The sequence below is a fragment of the Aquarana catesbeiana genome, linkage group LG10 (assembly GCF_042186555.1).
Source record: "Aquarana catesbeiana isolate 2022-GZ linkage group LG10, ASM4218655v1, whole genome shotgun sequence".
NCBI lineage: Eukaryota > Metazoa > Chordata > Amphibia > Anura > Ranidae > Aquarana > Aquarana catesbeiana.
The window spans coordinates 247428277-247450768 of NC_133333.1; the positions used below are offsets into that span (position 1 = coordinate 247428277).

A 22492-nucleotide genomic window follows, 5' to 3' on the forward strand; every position below is an offset into this window, starting at 1 on the left:
GCGGCCACCGCCTATTCATGCGTCCGGGCGCATGAATTACAACGGCCAAGGTTTTTTTTTTTAGGACCTGATTAGAGCCAGGGACTCTAATAGGCTTCAAAATAGGGTGGGCTCGGGTCACAGAGAATGCGACCTGAGCCCTCCCAGGTGTGTTACAACAGCGAATTAATATTCGCTGTTGAAATGCTGATGTCAATCCGGGCCAATCAGAATCGGGTGTGAGACCGTCTTCCGATTGGCCGAAAAAGAGAAGACTCCCGATTGGCCGCCGAGGAGGAGGGAGGAAAGGTAAGCCGCCACCGCCACCGCCGTCGCCGTGATGACCCGTGGAGAGCAGGAGAACGGGAGGCCGCCGATGAGCAGGAGAAGCCACCGGTGATGGGGTAAGTGCTACTGACTGACCGACCGGGGGGGGGGGGGCAGAAAAAAAAAAAAAAAAAAATTCCACCAGCCGCCACTGATATAGCTGCTGCCGAAAACTGATGACATGAATCAGGTGTGATTGAGAAGTGTGGTAGGTTTTTCTCTGGGAAGATAAAACTTATAAAAGTCCAGTAAAGAGACACTGTTCAATTTTTCTTCAGCCACATATGTTCGCAAAGTGTAAAACGCATTTTTACAAACAATTCCAAAAAAAAAAAAATCAACAGTTTTTTTTTATAAGTTTATGATTTTGGGTTGGACCGCATTCATTTGTGTTGGCCCATGGGCCGCAGGTTGGACACCCCTGCTTTAGTGCTCGGAGACGGCTGAGTTCAGGCTTTCCGCTTATTGGAGAAGTGAGTAGCCGGAGAATGCTATTGCAGGAGCCAGAGCCACTTTCAAATTTGTTTTAAATGGCTTATGCGTGAAATGGTAAACACCGTTGACTCTCCATCAAGGGTGCCAGCAGAAGGCACATAGACTACAAGTCTGTTTCTCAACCAGACCATAAATTCACAGGCATATGGCCTTATCTAAAATGGCTGTGTAATTTCACAACGCGGGTATGGCTCTTGTGCTTTGTGTCTGTCCCATTAATCACCAGTTTATGGAGTTTGTGTCTTGGGGAAGAGGGTGTGAAAGAATTAGGTTGCATACTTAAGAAATAGACTTCGTGTGGCATTTCCTGAAGGAAACTGGAGATCATTCAACCTTTCCTGCTGCGGGATAAAGATAGACAAAAGGAATCCATTTCAGAGTGGCATAACTATTCCTGAGAGGGAATCAAATGTGGGCATTTATCATAAAGAATAACTGAGCCGGAGCAGTCAAAGACAAACATGCCACTTATGTGTTTAGATTAGGTGACATGATCCAGAACTCAGAAAAGACCATTCAGGAAAAAGGCACTGCAATAAAAAACATCATTATTAAGGCTTTTTTTTTTTGTCTTGCAAAAAGCTGAACAGAACAAATATACTTAAAAAGACGTTCAATAATTAAATAGGTTATAAACTGATAAACTATATAAAATAATAGTGATATTTTAATAAGGATTTGCAACTTAAGCACGTTTTCTTCTTAGTTTATTTCATGGTTTTATTTTTATTTTTTTATCTATTTTTTTTTTTTTTATTCTTTACAGAAGCGTATAGTCAACAACATTCTTGTATGGGTGTGTTATATTTTTTTATCTTTAGCTTTTTCTTTTACCTGTAAGACTTGTTATTTTTTTCCACCTCATTTTGATATCAGTCAAAAATGATGGATGAAAAGTCAACACTAAAAACTGCAGGGCACTTGGATTAGGTTGACCCGGGTAGACCTTGTTAAGTAGTCGTGACCCTTTCCTGATATTGTTGTTGTAAGATGATTTCAGATGGAGTCTGGCACAAAATGAGAAAATCTCTGTCGAATTCTAAAGGAAGATCTTCAAGTAACCCTAAACCCTCCTTTTTTTTTTTTACTTCAATCAATGATCTTCAAACTGCGGAGGGACAGATATGGCCCTTTGCTTGCTTTTATCCGGCCCTTGAGCACTATGTCATCCACTGATAGCAACAATGAGGCATAATCCCCCCCCCCCCTGCCCCTGAGACCAGTGAGGGGGCACAATTACTCTCAATGACACCAACAATGGGGCACAATTCCTCCCAATGACATCAATAATTGGGCAAAATGACACCAATGATGGGGCAAACTTTCTCCCACTGACACCAACAATAGGGCACAACTCCTCCAACTGACACCAAAGAAGGAGCACAATTCCTCCCAGTGACACCAACGATGGGACACAATTCCTCCCAGCTACACCAATGATGGGGCACAATTCCTCCCAGTCACACCAACGATGGGGAACAATTCCTCCCAGCCACACCAAGGTTGGGGAACAATTCCTCCCAGTCACACCAACGATGGGGAACAATTCCTCCCAGCCACACCAAGGTTGGGGAACAATTCCTCCCAGTCACGCCAACGATGGGGCACAATTCCTCCCAGTCAAACCAACGATGGGGAACAATTCCTCCCAGCCACACCAAGAATGGGGAACAATTCCTACCAGTCACACCAGCGATGGGGCACAACTCCTCCCAGTCACACCAACGATGGGGCACAATTCCTCCCAGTCACACCAACGATGGGGTACAATTCCTCCCACTGATGCCAAAGACGGGGCATTGTTTGTTCCCACTGATGTCTGGTTCTTTTCTACTCCCAGTGGCCACAGTCCGGCCCCCCTAAAGTCTGAGGGGCAGTAAACTTGACCTTTGTTTAGAAAGTTTGGAGACCCCTGACTTATACTATTGGTTTCCACCAAGTAAGCTTACAGCATTAAGTATTTTTTTCAAAATATGGGGGAGATCTACTAAAACTGGTGCACACAGAATCTGGTGCAGCTGTGCATGGTAACAAATCAGCTTCTAGGTTTTATGGTCAAAGCTTAAGACCCAGATCAGAGGGGTGGCACATGCTCTCTGACTTTGAGAGCACATGTCGCATCACAAGTCGCACCATATTAAGTGCAATAGGACTGTTCTAATAGGAGCGACTTGAGTCGCTCCATCTTAGAAAAAGGTTCCTGCACCACTTTGGGTCCAACTTCGGCACGACTTGCATTGACTTCTTTTAATGAAGTTGTGCCAAAGTCGCTCTGTGATGTCGGCATCAAAAGTCGCGTGAAAGTCACGACAGTGTGAAGTCTTAGTTGAACAATCTGAAGTTAGAAGATTTTTGGTTACTATGCAGAGCTGCGCCAGATTCTGTGTGCACCATGTAACGGAATCGCTTCCCACACCCCGATTGAGTGCTTCCGTCATATACCGCTTCCTCCCAGTCTGAATATAGATATTAGATATTACAGCCGCTTGCAACCAAGAACTAGGCAGTACTCGTTTTGGCTGCTGAACTGGAACATGAACTGTTTATTTGAACAAAGACACACAGATATATACTCAGGAGACAATCCCCCCTTCCTTGCATAATGAAACAGGGTGGGATAGACTTTACCTCCACCAGTAGCATGACACAGGTGTATTCAAACTTCTCATCAGTAGACTGTCTTTGGGAGGGGCTGCTGGAGAAGTCCCCCCCTCCTCCCCTCTCGCAGCTAATCCACAGAGATATATACATCCCATAATAGGTTGTTCCCAAGGCAGACACAAACAATAGAACAATGGGATACAGCCACACCTCAAACGATCTAGTAAAGAGTCTGCAACAGTATATGAGACAATATACAATATATATGTAATATTCCAGTGTGGTTGTACAGTGAGTCTGACTAGTGCAGATCAGACTGGGGTTCTTGGTCACCCTGTGCCCCTAATAAACACACAGGGTGAATTACACACAGGTGGGGCTGGGGTAGCTGAACAAGGAGATTCCAGTGCTCCAGTGCCACAACCCCCCCCCCCCCCCCGCCCAAGGTGACTTCCATCACACCAGTTTTAGCAAATCTCCTCTTACACTTTGTCATCAACAGTCACTCGTTCCTTGTGGCTCAGTGTTGCTTCGATGTACTTCCAGTACACTGTAGACATCAGATAATGGTCACATGACTGCCCATACCAGGAGTACATGGTATCTCATCCTTGATGACAAAAAAAAAGCACCCCTTGTCTCCCAGGTCAGCCCATGTCAGGAGTACATGGTCCCTCATCCCCGTGACACAACAAGACATAAGAAGAAATTTCTCCAAAGTGAGGGGGAAATCATCTTAAACAGTTGTCACTGAAACTGTTGTAGAATAACCTAAAATTGTAAAAGTTTGGATTTCCCATTACCCAAAATCATCACCCATCCCACCTTCCCATGATGCTTTTTTGATACAGCTGGTCACCAAATACTCACCGTACAATCACAGCTAGCGCCCATGGAAAGACAGGGGAAAAAATAGACATGAAACCATGAATGTATGTGTTTGGGGGGGGGGGGGGGGGGTACTAATAATAATGCATTGCTAATTGCCCCCCAATGTGCTTCAAGCAGTAAATAACGAACTTGATCTTCAATGCACTATAAAGCATACATGTTCCAGTGACAACTGTCCAAGAGAGGAATAGTCTGACTTTCCTTTCCCTTCCTGTTGTATCTACAGAACAGGAAATAAAGAGAAAACTTTTAAAAGCGATGCAGCTGATGGAAAATACAGGTTTTAACCAATATAAAAAAAGTTTTGGCTTCCTATATGTATTTTTGAGTGTGAAAATCACTTTTTTAACCCTGGAACCACTGCAGTCAACACTGTTTTTTTATTATTTGTCTTCTACATGAATGATCTACTGAGGAGTTGCCTAGGACTCTTTTTTTTGTTTGGCCTTTTGTTAGACATGCTCATTACTAAAAAAAATGTTTGTTCCGGTATTTTAGAACAGAAATTCAAGACATCGATAGCAGTTCCAAGTGTTGTGGCCTAGTCAGCCAGAAACCAGACGATGTAGACGAGGATGAGGAAGACGATCTAGAAGAAGACTATGAAGATGGAAGTCTAACAGGGAAGTCACAAGATGAAACGGTTTCCCCAACAATGGAAACCCAGGAAGCATATGAGGAGGATGAGGAAGATGAAGAACCCACATCCCTTAATATGAGCTTTGACCACACACGAAGGTCAGTTTTCTCTTTGAAGCTCATTGATGTCATGTTTGATGTTCGTGACCCATTTCTGTGTTACATTGCCATTGCACCGATACTAATGGAAGCAAAGGTTGCCTAATAGCTAACAGTCACGCAGTAGCCACATACCGATTCCACATCATGACATCTAGAAGAGCTTAAAAATTAACATTTTTTTATAATGACATAGTCGCTTGTCATTGTTGAAGGTTTTCTTTGAAACATTCTCCAAATACATAAGTCAATTAAAACAAGATAGGCATTTTTAGGCTTCTGGGGAAAGTGAAAGTAGAGAAAAAAAAACTCTAGTGTATATCCAGGTGACAAAACATCATTATTATAAACACTTAAAGCTTATTATTAATGAGTTAAACTCAATTAAAAATAGAAAATTTGTGGCGGGGACAAATATGTGCCTACAAGAAGATTTTAAATCTCCCAGATGTCTCTCGAGGAGCCCCTGTTGCTATCATTTATTCCATGCTGTTGAGCTCAGCTTGGACCGAAGTCTTGTCCCTACTGATGTTAAGCCTGACCCCAGCAATTGAACAACAATACCAAACAATCTGGTGTCTGCTTAGGCTCTGGTATTGAACATCCAAATGACTGGGATGTGGCTTGGACATAAATGGGTGAGGCTCAGGAGTCAGGACTAGGTTAAACAGTTTAATGCCCTCCGTTGCACAGAAAGGGTCTACTTTGCCTTGCAAAATTTGTGCATTGAGAAATTTTTTTTTTTTTTTAAATACCTCCCCCCCTAATTCTGGATTGCCCATCAGAGTCTCCATTTACATTTAGGAGTGCCCAACTGAATCCCCAGTTATATTCAGTAATTGTTATTATTATTTTTCAGGATTTATACAGTTTACGCGGCACTTTAGAACATGGGGGCAAGACAGTACAGTTACAATACAAATCAATACAGGAGGAATCAGGGAGCCCTGCTCGTTAGAGCTTACAATATAGAAGGGAGGGTCAAGTGGAACAAAAGGCAATTACTGTGGGTGATGAGGTGATGGAGAAAATGAAATACAGTTGTTAGGCGTGGGGTAGGGTAGGCTTCTGTGAAGAGAAGTGTTTTCAGGGATCGTCTAAAAGCTAATAGAGTTGGAGATAAGCGGTCAGATTGGGGTAGGGTGTTCCACAGAATTGGAGAGGCTCTGGAGAAGTCCTGGAGGCGAGCGTAGGAGGAGGAGGTCTTGAGAGGAACGAAGAGAACGAATAGGTTGGTATTTAGAGACTAGGCTAGTGATGTAGCTGGGGGCCGAGTTTTGGATGGCTTTGTAAGAAGTTGTTAGTATTTTAAATTTAATTCATTGGGTGAGAGAAAGCCAGTGGAGGGATTGACAGAGAGGAGTAGCAGACACAGAGCGATTGGTAAGGTGGATGAGTCTGGCAGCAGCATTCATGATGAACTGAAGGGGGGATAACCTATGTAGAGGTAAACCAATGAGAATGGAGTTACAGTAGTCAAGGCGAGAGAAGACCAGGGAGTGAATTAAGAGCTTTGTGGTGTCATTGGTTAGAAAGGGGTGTATTTTGGAGATGTTGCAGAGGTTGAGGCAGCAAGATTTAGACAGTGATTAGACGTGGGGCTTAAAGGAGAGATAAAGGAGAGTAATGCCCAGCAGAGTCCCACCATACATCTATGTGTGCCCAGTAGGGGAAGGGAGACAGATGCTAGTGGTCCTAGCAACTGACCACAGTAAAGAAGGGGATGGGGGGGGGTCTGAGCTGGCAACTGGGGGGAGGGTCACACCTGAGACTGGATGCACCATAAGCTGGCCATTGATGGTTCAAATCTCAGCCAGTTCAGAAGGGACCGGCCGAGATGCGATCCATGTATGGGCAGGCTGATTGTACCCAAGTCGATCCATTGATCGACTTGGGTACAACCAGCATGTTGGCTTTCTAGCTATAGCCGCTAGTAATAATCACTGTGCTCTCCGGGCTGAGGCGACTCCCCGCACCGAGAGAACTCAGTAACTCTGAGGGTAGGGATTCCCTCGTCAATACTGACTGTTTTGATGGGGGTAATGTAGCTAATTTCTTTCAAGCAACCCGTGGTTGCAGGAAAGACAATCGCATCAAGTATGGTGTGCTATATTAGGAGACACAAACTGATGCCTCCACTGCCAGCCAGCATTTTCAGGGAGAGTTGCTGCCGCCCAGATAAAATCTTGTAGCAGGCTAGATGCAGACAGTGTACCGTAGTTTGGAAACCACTGCTCTAGACCAGATCTCTAGGATTTTTGAAAGGCTTATTTTGATAGATAGCAGTCTTTTTTCAAATTAATTACTTATGCAACTATATTCACTTAAGACAGTGTACCCAATGTGTGAGTTCTGTCTAGCCTGGGCTGTGAAGGGGGCAGGAGCGGCCGGCTCAGGCTCTTACCTGCGCGCTCTGTGACGTCAGCCGACAGCGGGCCTCCACTCGCTGTCAGCTGAAAACATGTCACAGAATGTACTGCACTCCTGTGATCCACAGGGGAAGTACAGCCAAATGAGCTTTGGCTGTACTTCTCCTTTAACCATAATGTTACTCCTTTCAGTACTGCGCATCTAACAGGAGGTTTTTTAGAGTGAAAATTAGTGTAGGTCCAAGGTTTTTTTTATGTTTTCTGTACCCTTTTGGGAGAGATTATCCTTTGCTTTCTGTCCCAGACAAACATCAGGACCAAAGTGAAGAAAAATCCACTCTTAGGCCGGGTTCACGCTGGTACGACACGACTGTTGTACGACTGTCATCCTACTTTGCCCTCCAACATCAGTCCTAAATCATGTCCTACTTCGGTCCTACTTCCATCCAACTTGAATGAACAGGATGCGATTCTGCTCCGACTTTGAGATAGTCCGACTTGTCTTTTGACCAATCAAATCAATGTCAGTGAGACATAAATTTATTTTCCTGCTGCTGTAATCACCATGTCGGATGTCACAAGTCGGATGGTTAGGACGATGATCCGACTTTGATCTTCAGTGATATTGAATGGGCTGAAAACGGACCAAAGTCAGACCAAAGTAGTGCAGAAACCTTTTCTAAAGTCGGAACCGACTTGTGTTGGACCAGTTAAGACGGCTCTCATAGGGAACCATTGGCTGATTACATGTCATGCGACATGTGCTCCCAAAGTCGGAGCGTAGGTCACACCAGTGTGAACCGGGCCTTAGTTGTCATTGTAACAGGTCTCTCCATTGGATAACATCCCCTTACTTCTAAAATGTTGGACTTCCCATAATTTTCTGTACCAGAGACAATAGTCACCAAGAGTAAAAGAGAAGGCTAATCTCCCTAGTGGGGGAAATAAAATTATTTTAAAAAATTGAATGCTATCAAAAATGTTAAAAAATGTATAAAATAAAAGCTTAGGCTTTACTTACACTTTAAAAATAAAAAGATATTTAAATAAAAATCTAGTTCTTTAGTAAGGACCTTAAATCCTTTGTATAAGAAATGGCAAAACCATTGTGGACATGTGGTCATTAGCAGGCCACAAGGTACCTGACCTGAGGTGGTTGCCACCATGTAGGTAGACAAGTTGGCCAGAGGTGAAGTTAACCCCCGTGTTGACTGGTCCCTAGCTACTACACATTTAGTAGATCTCATCCTCTAGCAAAGCATGAAAAAAAACAACATAATATTTAACAATATGTGTATTCTGTACCATTCATCGTGTTAACTGTATCCAGTCATTTTCATGTGTGGCTGTCTTTGTCTTTAAGAGGTTTTCCACATTCATAAAAAAAAAAAAAAAAAAAAAAAACGTGTTGGTTTGTACACATGCTTGTGCAACATTTAATAAATAAATGTGCCATCTTTGGGTGTAGTGCTCAGAACGTTCATTAGAATTGCCTCTATTGAGTCTATTTTTATTCTGTGACCCTGAGCTATCAGTATGGTTTGTTTGTTTGGTTGCTTGTTTTATGTCTGCAAAGGCAAAAAAAAAAAAAAATTCCATAATGGACAGAGTAATGGAGGGTTATAACCCCCTGTAAGGTTTATTTTTGCTCTCTTTGTCCCAATGGGGAGATTTACCTTGACTTCCTGTCCCATGGTCAAAACAGGAAGTGAGAGGAAATCCTTAGGGACCCCCATATCTCTGGAACTAGTGTCTCCATTGGAAGATTTCCCATCTTATTACTTTTCTGGGGACAACCCAAAATTTGGGATTTAATCTTTAACTTTCACTTTCAGTGATAATGGCAAACAGGACAAAGAGGATAAGACATGTGCACTGACGAAAAATGTGTTCGTTTTCATCTCATTTGTTTTTTGCCTATTTTTTTTTCGTTTCTTGGGTCATTCGTTATGATCGCAATTTCGTAAATTTGTAATTTCGTCAATTTGTAAATTTGAAAATATGAAAATAAGAAAGAAAATACGAAAATTCGAAAGAACGAAAATCAGAAAATTCTAAGTAATAACTAACTAATAATAACTAACTATTAAATTATAGGTATTGGATTTTCCTTTCAAATTTGGCTGTTAGTGAATGTAATGAATACGAATTTATCAGAAAGTTGCGAATTATCCGAAATAACGAATGCCGCAGCTAAACAAATGGAATGGAACAAATTAGTTAATAAATAATAGTAATAAAACGTTTTTATTTAATTATTATTATTGGTATTTATTATTACTAATTTGTTCCGTTCCATTTAGTTTATATACGGCATTCGTTATTTCGGATAATTTGTAACTTCGGATAAATTCGTATTCGTTACGTTCACTAACAGCCAAATTTGAAAGGAAATTCCAATACCTATAATTTAATAGTTAGTTATTATTTAAAATTTTCAAATTTTCGGATTTTCGAATTTATGGATTTATAAATCTCCACATTTACAAATTTTCAAATTTACGAATATTCAAATTTACGAATATTCGGAAAAATTTGTTAAACGGGTTTTCAGTAATTCAGATGTTTGTTGCAATTCATTAAAAACTAATTCAGAACGAAATGAATTGCACATGTCTAAAGAAGGATGAATCTCCCTAATCGGGGCAACAGACGGCAATAAAAACTGACAGATGTTCTAATCCCTCTCCACTCTATTCAAAACTAAAAAAAAAAAAAAGTTTTGCCTTTAGTTATACTTTAACCCTTTCATGCCAGCCCTGTCCCTTTAAAAAAATCTGGAGGCGGGAAGGATCAGCCAATCATGTGGTTACTGTGATTGGCTGTCACAGTGATCACATGATTGAGGGCAGGTTCTGTTGGCTACTGATCATTACTGGGGACCAAGAGCAGTGAGCATGCTCTTAGCACAGAAACATCGGCCACCTAGCGCATGTATATGTGTGGCGTGTGGGCAATAAAGCCCACCCTTTTGCCACGGCACATATGTGTTGGAGGCCATAAAGAGGTTAAAGGGAAACTATAATGCTTTTCCAACAAGTTGACCTACTATTGAGATTGGCAGCAATAGGATGAAAACTGGTGGTCCGTAGAAGTCCCCTGAAGAAGCCAATGTTGGCGAAACATGTTGGGATGTATAGGGTCACCTAACCTACTTCTCAAGCTGTTGACTCAATATTGGAACATTGACCTGTAATTTAGGTACGAAAGTAATTTATGAATCTTTCTAGTGCCCATCCATGTGTTAGGGAATGTGGTCATCATTCTGTTTAAACCCCAACTAAATCAGCCAAATATATTTCACGATCATCAAAACAAATACGTTTAAGGTTCTACAGTTTGGCAGAAAAGCCTGTCCCCATCTGGCATAGTGCAAAGAAGGACCCTTTGGTTTCTGCATGGAAGCAGTGGTTTCTCTGCAGAGGTTCCACATGCACCCCTGGCTGAGTTAGAACTAGATCTCTCCAATCATCGGGGAGTATGAGCTTTGCTGATTGGTGTACTCCGGCTCTAACTCTGCGGGTGGCGTGGCAGACTTCTACAGAGAGACCACTACTTCCACACAGAGAGCAAGAGTTCTTCTGTGCAGCATGCTGGAAGGAGATAGGCCTCACTACTCAGGCTGTGGCTGCTTTTCAAAGAGAAAAAAAAAACTGTAAGGCTTTGCTCACCTTGTTTTATGCCTTGTTAATGTGTAAAAAATAGATATACAATATTGTCAAAAGTATTGGGATGCATGACTTTATACCCAATATTCCGCAGTCATTCACCTATATCCCGGGACAGACTAGGTAGCTTTGGCCTGTAGGTAGCAGCACAGATAGAGGCATCATGAGGTTGTTTTACTAAAGGCAAATTGACTGCGCACTTCTGGTAGTCGCACCTCTGCAAGTGCAGTTTATCCAGAGCTTAGTAAACCTCTGCTGACTTCCATCATCCAATCATGTGCAAGCAAAAAATGCTATTTTTTTTTTCATTCACATGTGATTGGGTATTATTTGCACACTGAAGCTTCATCTCATTTTCTAATCTCTGGAGCAACTGCACTTGCAAAGTGCACAGTCTATTTGCTTTTAGTAAATCAACTCTTATGACTGGCCTTTTCTGAATGTGGACGCTGATTGCGTTCAACAGCGCCGGTCAGTAGCATCAACCAGTAAGACAAAGTATTTCCAAAGCTAAAGATTTTCTTCTTAGTCTTGGGTTTAGTTGGGTAGGGTTAGATAATAATAGAACTTCTGTGAAGTTGTTATTGCTGTCTGTGTCCACACTGGGGAGTTTTAACCTACACTATATGGTCAAAAGTATTGGGACGCCTGCCTTTACACCCACATGAACTTTATTGGCATCCCAGTCTTAGTCCGTAGGGTTCAATATTGAGTTGGCCCACCCTTTGCAGCTATAACAGCTTCAACTCTCCTGGGAAGGCCGTCCACAAGGTTTAGGAATGTGTCTATGGGAATGTTTGATCATTCTTCCAGAAGCGTATTTGTGAGGTCACACACTGATGTTGGACAAGAATTTCTGGCTCGCAGTTGTCGCTCTAATTCATCCCAAAGGTGTACTATCGGGTTGAGATCAGGACTCTGTGCAGGCCAGTCAAGTTCCTCCACCCCAAACTCGCTCATCCATGTCTTTATGGACCTTGCTTTGTGCACTGGTCCAAATCATTTGGTGGAGGGGGGATTATGGTGGGGGGTTGCTTTTCAGGGGTTCGGCTTGGCCCCTTAGTTCTATTGAAGGGAACTCTTAAGGCATCAGCATACCAAGACATTTTGGACAATTTCATGCTCCCAACTTTGTGGGAACAGTTTGGGGATGGCCCCTTCCTGTTCCAACATGACTGCGCACCAGTGTACAAAGCATAAAGACATGGATGAGCGAGTTTGGGGTGGAGGAACTTGACTGGCCTGCACAGAGTCCTGATCTTAACCTGATAGAACACCTTTGGGATGAATTATGTGCATGCCCAGGGGTGACGTCATTCCCTACCGGCCAATGAAGAGGCCCGAAGAATGGCACTCAGACGAAGTTGGACAGATAAGTATGGAGACCTTAATGCTGCTTTAAGACTTGGTAGCCTTTGTCAAGTGTAGCGTTGCACCGTACATCATGGTATTGGGTGTATAATGCAAATAGGCAGAGAAAATAACAAAAAAAAAAAAAACGATTAAATGTCTGCACAAAAAGAGTGTACAAACCAATCACTTTGAAACCTCTGAAAGTGAAAAACCTCCATCAGCTTGTCCTTTTCTTCCACTAAAAATCCTGTGGCCTTTACCCATCACTGACTGCCTGCTTTCATGCATGTGGCTTGTGTCTGTAAACCCATTACCTGTGCATGCGTAGCACCAGATCCTGTAGCAAATTTGCACCATTGGCTAGCCTGAATGAAGGGTGGAACAGCTAATGAAGGGTCATCCCCTTCCCCTCCCCCGTGGTCATTGGTACAGGTGTATTGAGGAGGAAGATGCCCGTCTGTTAGATGTGGAGCAAATTCCGAATTTTGGGAAGGGGCTGGACCTTCGAAAAACAGCAGAGGAAGCATTTGACGCAAAAGATGTGTTTAATTCCACCTTAGACTCTGAGGCAATAAAAGAATCACTGTACAGGCAGGCAAAAACCCAGGTAGGTAAAGACTACAGAATTATTTTACATAGCTTGCCTCGTTAATTATATTCATGCAGCTTTAATTAATACAGTATACTATTGTTTATACATACACTGCAAAAATTGTAAAAAAAAAAAAAAAAATTAAATGCTATTTTTATTCTTCGCTTTCAAAACCTTATACTTGACTTGAAAAAAAAAAGAAAAACCTCCAAGGACTTGCAAATAATGTCCCCTATATTATTTTTTACCAAATAATATAGACCCTTATTGGTTAAGCTCTAATTAATTACAGTTTGTTTAAAAAAAAAAAAATTAAGCACGTTCCCACCCAGTTTGGTTATTTTTGACATATCATCAATCATCTAATCAAAATATATTCTCAAATAACCACATTTAATTTTCATATTGTAATGAGGATAATTAATTCTTCTGTAGCAGCTTTATAGGCAGATGAATTGAAATAGCATTAGAGCAATTAAAAGAAAAAAAGAAAAAAAGCCTTAATCCAAACTAAGCTGATTGCACAAATTTGGTGACACCAGTCACCTGATAATCACACTAAGTTCTGCAACTTTTCATAGTCGACAAAAGAAAGTAAAATGCTGGTTTTGCAACTTTGTGTCGTCTTCCCGTTTCAAAGCAAATCATTTGCATGTTTTTGTTACGTGTCGGCTAATTTTGCTCAATGTACTAACTGTCTGTGTTCAGTGGTATGTGAATAAAACAAAAAAAAATTTTAAAAAATATTAACAAATAAAAAAAAAATAAAACTTTAACCTGTAATATGTCATGAGTAGAAAAAAAAAGAAATGACATTTTATACCAAACACACAATATGCTTATTGTTACATTTCGGTAATATTCTTGCTATTGGATGTGTATGTAATTGATGTTCTTCAGGGGCGGGGTTTGGAAGTGCATAGTTCTGTTTAAAGTATCATAAAATTATCTTTCATGCAACAAAACTGTCCTGAAGGCTAAAAACTGAGCTCTCTAACAAACATAACGGACATGTTGTTATATTGTTACATTGGTACAGGCGGTCCCCGGACTACAAACAAGATCGGGTCTGTAGGTTTGTTCTTAAGTTGAATCTGTTTGTAAGTCGGAACAGGTACATTTTTTAAGTGTAGCTCCAGCCCAAAAAATCTATTTTTAAACTTTTTGGATAGCATAGCGAAGGGTTATCACCCCTGTAACATTTGTTTTGCTGTCTGTGCCCCTGTTCAGAAGATTTCACCTCACTTTCTGTCCCAATGATAATTGGATTTAGAAAATTTGGAGTTATTAGTAGAACAAGGATTGGTGATAAAGCATCAGTGGAGGTACCCTTTTCCCATAATAACTCTTACAGGAGTGAATTTTCCTTTCCTAGGGGTAGATTTCCTCTCACTTCCTGTTGTCTCTCTTCGTTTTGTGTCAGAAGCCATGAAATCAGGCCGAGACAGAAGTACAGTTAAATCACACTTGTTTAATAATAAAAGTAAAAAGAACAAACGTAGTCAAAACATAGCCAAAGTTCAGTAACCGGAACGGATAGTCAGCCAAGCCAGAAGTCAGGGATCAATGTAGTGGAACAGCAAGCAGAATCTGGAGCCAGAAGGGATGTCAGCAAAGCAAGTCTCAAATAGGATCGCAGGAGATAGTTTCTCTGATGTTGACCAAGGCAAAGGCAGAGATCCTCTGGACTGGATGGCTTAAGTAGGCAGGACTGACGAGCAGGATATCATCAACAACTGATTAACTGTGGAGAGAGATAGGAGCTGGCAATTAGCCATCAGCTGAGTGGCCAGCTAAGAAAAGGAGGGGCTGAGCCCAGCCCTGACAGTTTGTAAGTAGGAGTCATTTGTAAGTCGGATGTTTGTAACTAGGGGACCGCCTGTAATCGTCTTGCTATTAGACATGTATATAAATGATGTTCTTCAGGGGCTGGCTTTAGAAGCGCATACTTCTTAATCTATTTTAATAGCTATAAAACAATTTTTCGGAGACAAAATTGTCCTAATTGCTAAAAAATGTACAATCTAATAAAAAACAATGAGCTTGTTGTTACATTTGTAATCGTTTTGCAATTTAATGTGTGTATAACTGATGTAATTCAGGGGCTGGGTTTAGAAGGGCATAGTCCTCAATCCATTTAAATAGCCAAATAGCCTCTAATGTAACACATATAATATTTTTGTAGACAAAATTGTCCTGAGGGCTAAAAAATGTACTCTCTAACAAACACAATTAGCTTGTTTTTACACTGGTAATCTACTTGCTATTAGACATGTATATATCTGATGTTCCTCAGGGGCTGAGTTTAGAAGCGCATAGTTCCTTATCTATTTAAATAGCTATAAAAAAAAAAATTGCAGACAAAATTGTCCCGAGGCCTTTAAAATGTACTGTCTTATAAAAACAATGCGCTTGTTGTTACATTTCTAATATTTTTTGCAATTTAATATGTATATATCTAATGTTCTTCGGGGGCTGGGTTTAAAAGGGCATAGTCCTCAACCCATTTAATAGCCTATACTTTATATATATATAACACATATAATATTTTAGTTGACAAAATTGTCCTGAGGGCTAAAAAATTTATTCTCTAACAAACACAATTAGCTTTTTTTTACATTGGTAATCTTCTTGCTACTAGACATATATATAACTGATGTTCCTCAGGGGCTGAGTTTAGAAGTGCATAGTTCCTAATCTATTTAAATAGATATAAAGCCATTTTTCATAGACAAAATTGTCCTGAGGGCCACAAAAATGTGCTATCTGATAAAAACAATTAGCTTGTTACATTTGTAATCTTTTTGCAATGTATAGTGTATATAACTGATGTTCTTCAGGGGCTGGGTTTAGAAGACAAAATTGTTCTGAGGGCTAAAATATGTATTATCTAATAAACACAATAAGCTTGTTAAAATAGATTTTGAGCGGAAAATCCTCAGGGTGGTAATATGGAGATCCGCTTACATCCCGATAGCAACTGCCACATCCAAAATGTATAGGCACTAAACATAAAAAAATAAGAACAAAGATTCTATAGGCACCACATCAACCACAAATTATTTTTTGATAATAAAATATAGAGCTTTTTATTATACATTATATATTAAAAAAAACAATAAAATCAATTTACAGATCATTCCCAAATGCACCAAAGAAAATTAGGCGGAGGAACTTCCCCTATACAAGATACCGTAACCGTAAAACATGTAGAGCAGTACACAAGGACAGTGGGTCCCCCCGGCACAATACTATGTTGTGCTAATATTTGAGCATTAAGTATATATCCTGTAGAGGGGAAGTCCCCCCCCCCCCATTTCCTTTTGTGCAATAGGGAATGTAAATAGATTTTATTTAGTTATTTTATATAATGTATAACAAAAAGGTTTTTTTTCTTTAAACAATGAACTTGTTACATTTGTACTCTTCTTGCAATCGGATGTGTATATAACCGATGTCCTTCAGGGGCTGGGTTGGTTTACAAGAGCATAGGTCTAGTATATATATATATATATATATATATATAGTCAAAAGTATTGAGACACCTGCCTTTTCACACACATGAACTTTAATGGCATCCCAGTCTTAGTCCGTAGGGTTCAATATTGAGTTGGCCCACCGTTTGCAGATGTATCAGCTTCAACTCTTCTGGGAAGGCCGTCCACAAGGTTTAGGAGTGTGTCTATGGGAATGTTTGACCATTCTTCCAGAAGAGCATTTGTGGGGTCAGGCACTGATGTTGGACGAGAAGGTCTGGCTGGCAGTCTGCGCTCTAATGTATGCCAAAGGTGTTCTATCGGGTTGAGGTCAGGACTCTATGTTGGAACAGGAAGGGGCCATCCCTAAACTGTTCCCTCAAAGTTGGGAGCATGAAATGTCACGTTATGCTGACGCCTTAAGAGTTCCCTTCACTAGAACTAAGCCCAAGCCCTGAAAAACATCCCCACACCATAATCCCCCCTCCACCAAATGATTTGGACCAGTGCACAAAGCAAGGTCCGTAAACCCTAAGGACTAAGACTGGTATACCATTAAAGTTCATGTGCGTGTAAAGGCAGGTGCCCCAAACACCTAAAACAGCTATAAAATTATTTCAGTAGACAAATACTAAAAATGTGCTCATGACAATTTAAAGAGTAATGATTTTGCTAGGGGCAGACATTTAGACAAAATATTTAATTGAGAGGAAAATTATGAAAGGAGAAACATGGAGGATGCCATTGATGATCTTTCCTTTTGGAAATAGTGTTGGGTATCATGCTGATCACCTTTATAATTCACTTGGGTTGAGTTATGAATAGATTGGAACATTTTCACTTAGCTTAATCAACACGGTGAAGACTTGCCCACACTGAATAGATGAAAATTACGTTTTTGCTTGGACATGATTGAAGAATTGAATTGAAAGCAACCTGTTCAATAAGCTAAGTGAACCTTAATTTTTTAAAGTGAAATTCTGCCCCACGTATACAGATACAGATTGGTTCTCTATAAGCCCTGAAGGACTTCAAACCCAATGTTGAACAATAAGATGGATTTTTCTGGTGCCAAAACAATGTTAGACCTTGTTTATAAAGTTCAAAACTATTTTTCAACATATTGATTTTGTAATAAACTTTTGAACTTTTTAAGCAAGGCCGGCGACTGCCCTTATTGGCAGTCATCTCGTAACATCCAGTGATTGAGACAATAAAACGGAAGCTAAACTACCTGTCCTGAATAGTCCAGTAACCTGACTTGCTCTAAATAAAGCCTTCTAAATTTTTACCCATGTTAGTTCCAGATGAAAATTTATATTTATTTATTTTTGTATTTGAACATTAATGTCCAAAACATGTCCCGAAAGGTCTACGCAGGTTCTCGAACCATCATTGGTTCTCTATAAGCCCTGAAGGACTTCAAACCCAATGTTGAACAATAAGATGGATTTTTCTGGTGCCAAGACAATGTTAGACCTTGTTTATAAAGTTCAAAACTATTTTTCAGCATATTGATTTTGTAATAAACTTTTGAGCTTTTTAAGCAAGGCCGGCAGCTGCCCTTATTGGCAGTCATCTCGTAACATCCAGTGATTGAGACAATAAAACGGAAGCTAAACTACCTGTTCCGAATAGTCCAGTAACCTGACTTGCTCTGAATAAAGCCTTCTAAATTTTTACCCATGTTAGTTCCAGATAAGATTTCATATTTGTTTATTTTTGTATTTGAACATTAATGTCCAAAACATGTCCCGAAAAGTCTACGCAGGTTCTCGAACCATCATTGGTTCTCTATAATCCCTGAAGGACTTCAAACCCAATGTTGAACAATAAGATGGATTTTTCTGGTGCCAAGACGTTGTTAGACCTTGTTTATAAAGTTCAAAACTATGTCTTCATGTCTCCTTATTATCCTTTTTCTTTCACTGTATGGTATTTTTGGGATGTAAATTGTCTCTTCCTTAACTGGTATTATCCAATTTCCAAGGTCTACCAACGTCTTGGCACCAGGAAAAATCCATCTTATTGTTCAACATGGAGATGTAAGTTCTTTTGGTGTTATAAAGAGCCAATGGTGGTTCAATACTCTGGGTGTCCATCTTCTTGCTCTTCTCTTTTTTTGTTCTATACAGTGCAACCTTGGTTAACGAGTAACGTGGTTAACGAGCGTTTTGAAAGACGAGCAACTTGTTTTTTTTTTAATTCTGACTCGATTTGCGAGTGTTGTCTCGCAAAACGAGCAGAATTCAAGCTAATAGGGTGTACCGTACCGGTGACACTTGGAACGGTTCGGAGCCATGCGTAAATACTCGGAACCACTCGGAAATACTCGGAAACACTCCGAAATACTCTGAGTTCAGCCGAGCTGTCCCCGAGTATTTCCGAGGCTCTCTGGCCCCTTCCCACCCCCTCTGGCCACATGCGGTATTACATGCAGTAGAAGTCCATGCGGAACGAATTATCTTCATTTCCTTTGACTTCTATGGGGAAACTCGCTTTGATATGCGAGTGCTTTGGATTTCAAGCATTCTCCTGGAACCGATTATGCTCGTAATCCAAGGTTCCACTGTATTAAATAGGATAGGATGCCTTTAATAACCCACACACATGTTGTGTCAACCCCAATGTTGTTGATATATTCACAAAAAAAAAAAATAAAAAACTGAACTGAAAGGTCATTTTAAATTTCAAGCCAACCACCATAAATTCAGGACTGTGGGTGGACAGCATAAAACACCACCCCAAAAGTGCCTTATCACTTAAGTTCACAGTAATGTTATCTTATGTGTACTACATTTTATTGCTCGTAAAATGTTATTTTCTTTTTTTGGCTTCATTTAAATTTAAATATTTATTTTTGTGTGTTTACATTACGTATTATTTTTTTCCCCCCTTTGCAGGCTTATGCAATGATGTTATCACTTTCTGAAAATGCTTCACTTCATACTTCTTCCCACAATTCCCTGGACGCTTGGTTAAACATGGCAGGAGCAGCATCAGAATCTGGGACTTTTAACCCTATGAACCATTTGTAAAATAAATAAAATAAATTCATAAAAATCATTGCTTACACAAAATTTGAAATGTTGCAATGTCACCCCCTTTTTTAGACAAAAGAAGAAAAAGTGAAGGCATCAACAGGGACACCTAGGTCTTCAGGATGCAAATTGCTGAATGCTTTGATTTTGCAACTGTTTGGTCAAGTTTTGAACATCTTTCGGAGGGTTCTATCAAAAAGTTAACCTTTTTTTTTTTTTTGGGGGGGGGGGGGGTTCCGGTCATAATGTACATGAATCACACTGGTCTTGCTTTGAATTTCCCTTTCTTTTTTTATTTTAAAGCAAAATACAACTTGGATATGCATAATCTGTATATCTCAAAACCACTAGAAATATTTTAGTTGGCAAAAAAAATTTAAACTTTAGATACCCACATAATGGGTGTAAATTTTAATGGTGCTGTACAAATTTTCTTTGTAGTGCAAAGCTGTAGTAAAAAAAAAAAAAGCAAATCCCATTAATATCTCAAGTTGGAGACAGACCTGTTAAGCAAAAGTTCACCTATGTGCCTGACATTGAGTGACTGTATGAAAACAAAATATATATATATATTTTTAAAACCAAAATTAATGACTTCAGCGGTGAAATCAGATATATATGTTAAAATTAAGAGGCGTGAACACACTTTTTCTACAGCAACTGCATTTCAATAAAAAAAAATTAAAAAAAAATAAGATGTGACCTAATGAGAAATAGTAAAAATGGTTAAGCAGTTTAATATTTTATAATTTAATCTGGAATAAAATTCTGTAAATGGATAATCCATAAAATCTCCACAGTGGCTTTTCCCAATTTTGACTTGGTCATGGAAAACAAAAAGTGGCCATATTAAGTTGCACAAACTTTGTTTGAAATGATTAAGATATGGTTATATTAGTATTCCGGTGATTAAATTGATAATCAATTAATATCTATATCTATCTATAGATATATCTATAGAATTAGAATTCTGGTGATTAAATTATTAATAACTTAATCTATCTATCTATCTATCTATCTATCTATCTATCTATCTATCTATCTATCTATCTATCTATCTATCTATCTATATCTATCTATCTATCTATCTATCTATCTATCTATCTATCTATCTATCTATCTATCTATCTATCTATCTATCTATCTCTATCTATCTATCTATCTATCTATCTATCTATCTATCTATCTATCTCTCTCTCTCTCTCTATCTATCTATCTATCTATCTATCTATCTATCTCTATCTATCTATCTATCTATCTATCTATCTATCTATCTATCTATCTATCTATCTATCTATCTATCTATCTATCTCTCTCTATCTATCTATCTATCTATCTATCTATCTATCTATCTATCTATCTATCTATCTCTATCTATCTATCTATCTATCTATCTATCTATCTATCTATCTATCTATCTATCTATCTATCTATCTCTCTCTCTCTCTCTATCTATCTATCTATCTATCTATCTATCTATCTCTATCTATCTATCTATCTATCTATCTATCTATCTATCTATCTATCTATCTATCTATCTATCTATCTATCTATCTATCTATCTATCTATCTATCTATTTTTTTATATATATATATAGATATATATATATCTATATATATATATATATATATATAGATATATATATATATCTATATCTAGATATAGATATATATATATCTATATATATATATATATATATATATATATATGTATGTATATATATATATATATATATGTATATATATATATACAGATATAGATATATATTTGAAATATATATCAATATATATATAGATATTAATTATAGATATTTATATAGATCTAGATTAAATGAATATTAATTTAGTCACCGGAATTCTAATTCTATATATTTACAGTATATCTATAGATAGATATAAATATATAGATATATACAGTGATTATTGTTTTTGTCCAGATTACAAGGAAACTAGGTAGTTTTTTTTCTCCTCCGAAATGATGTCTGCACTTACAAAATGTACATTTCAAATTATTTTGAAAGGAAAAAGAAAAACATTTCTGTCATTATCTGATGTAGCTTGAAAGTACTTAAAGCTGCTTGTACAGTCATTTTATATGACCCTGATGATTTTAAACTCAACATTCCTTTTTTGGTAGCATATATGTTGGGGGAAGTTAAATTTATTCCTTTTGTTTTGTCTTTTAAATTATTCTTCAATGGGGCCAATTAAAAAAAAAAATAAAAAAAATAATGATAAATATAAAAAATAAAAAGTAGTCTAAAAAAATAAATAATAATCTGTATATATGATGTAATTTGCCCCTCTGGTCTGTTTCTTGTTTTTTTTTTCTTCTAATACAGTATTTTTGAATTAGATTTCATATTTGTGAAATGTTAATATAAAACAACTAGTGAAGGACCAAAACAGAGTAATACAGTTTTGTGCTGTACAGTTTAAAAGGTGTTAGATGATTTCATGTGCCAAATAAGGTTAAACAAATTTTTGGTTGTCATTTACAGATTACAGCTTTAAAGTATCAAATTCATAAACATCTTCTTTTTTTTTTTTTTTTTTCACTCGATACATTTATGAAGCTGTGATCAACTGTCATTTTTTTAATGACTACCATAACTGATATTGCTGCGGTGTACCGGACAATCATGTGTTTGTATTTTTTTTTTCCTAATTATGTTTTTTGCTTAAGTATTATATTTATTTGTTTTTATTGTTTAGGGGGTAAAAGAGACAACTCGTGTCTTAAAATATGATTTTTTTTTTTTCTAATGGTTCACTTAAGCAAATTGTAATGTTGTGATTTTAAAAGAAAATTTTTCACAATTACACAATGATGAGTGCCATATAGCTGAAATATGTCACTGTCTGATAACTCAAAAACTTTAAAAAGCACTCTCTATCGTACTGTATAAAAAAAAAAAAAAGCACTAGACACCTGTTTGAATTAAATATGTAAATATCTAGG

General features: G+C 38.5%; 1 protein-coding gene across 5 annotated transcripts in view; it reads left to right on the forward strand.

Moving 5' to 3' along the window:
• Positions 1-20003, forward strand: part of PRDM16 (PR/SET domain 16) — a gene marked incomplete at its 5' end in the record, with an annotated part of 79117 nt that extends 59114 nt beyond the window's left edge. For 4 of the 5 annotated variants that reach the window (XM_073603586.1, XM_073603587.1, XM_073603588.1 and 1 more), the window contains 3 exon segments: positions 4792-5031; positions 12854-13028; positions 19393-20003. In XM_073603586.1, coding sequence (XP_073459687.1) covers positions 4792-5031; positions 12854-13028; positions 19393-19527 — 550 coding nt within the window. 5 annotated transcript variants of the gene reach the window in all.
• Positions 20004-22492: the final 2489 nt, after the last annotated feature.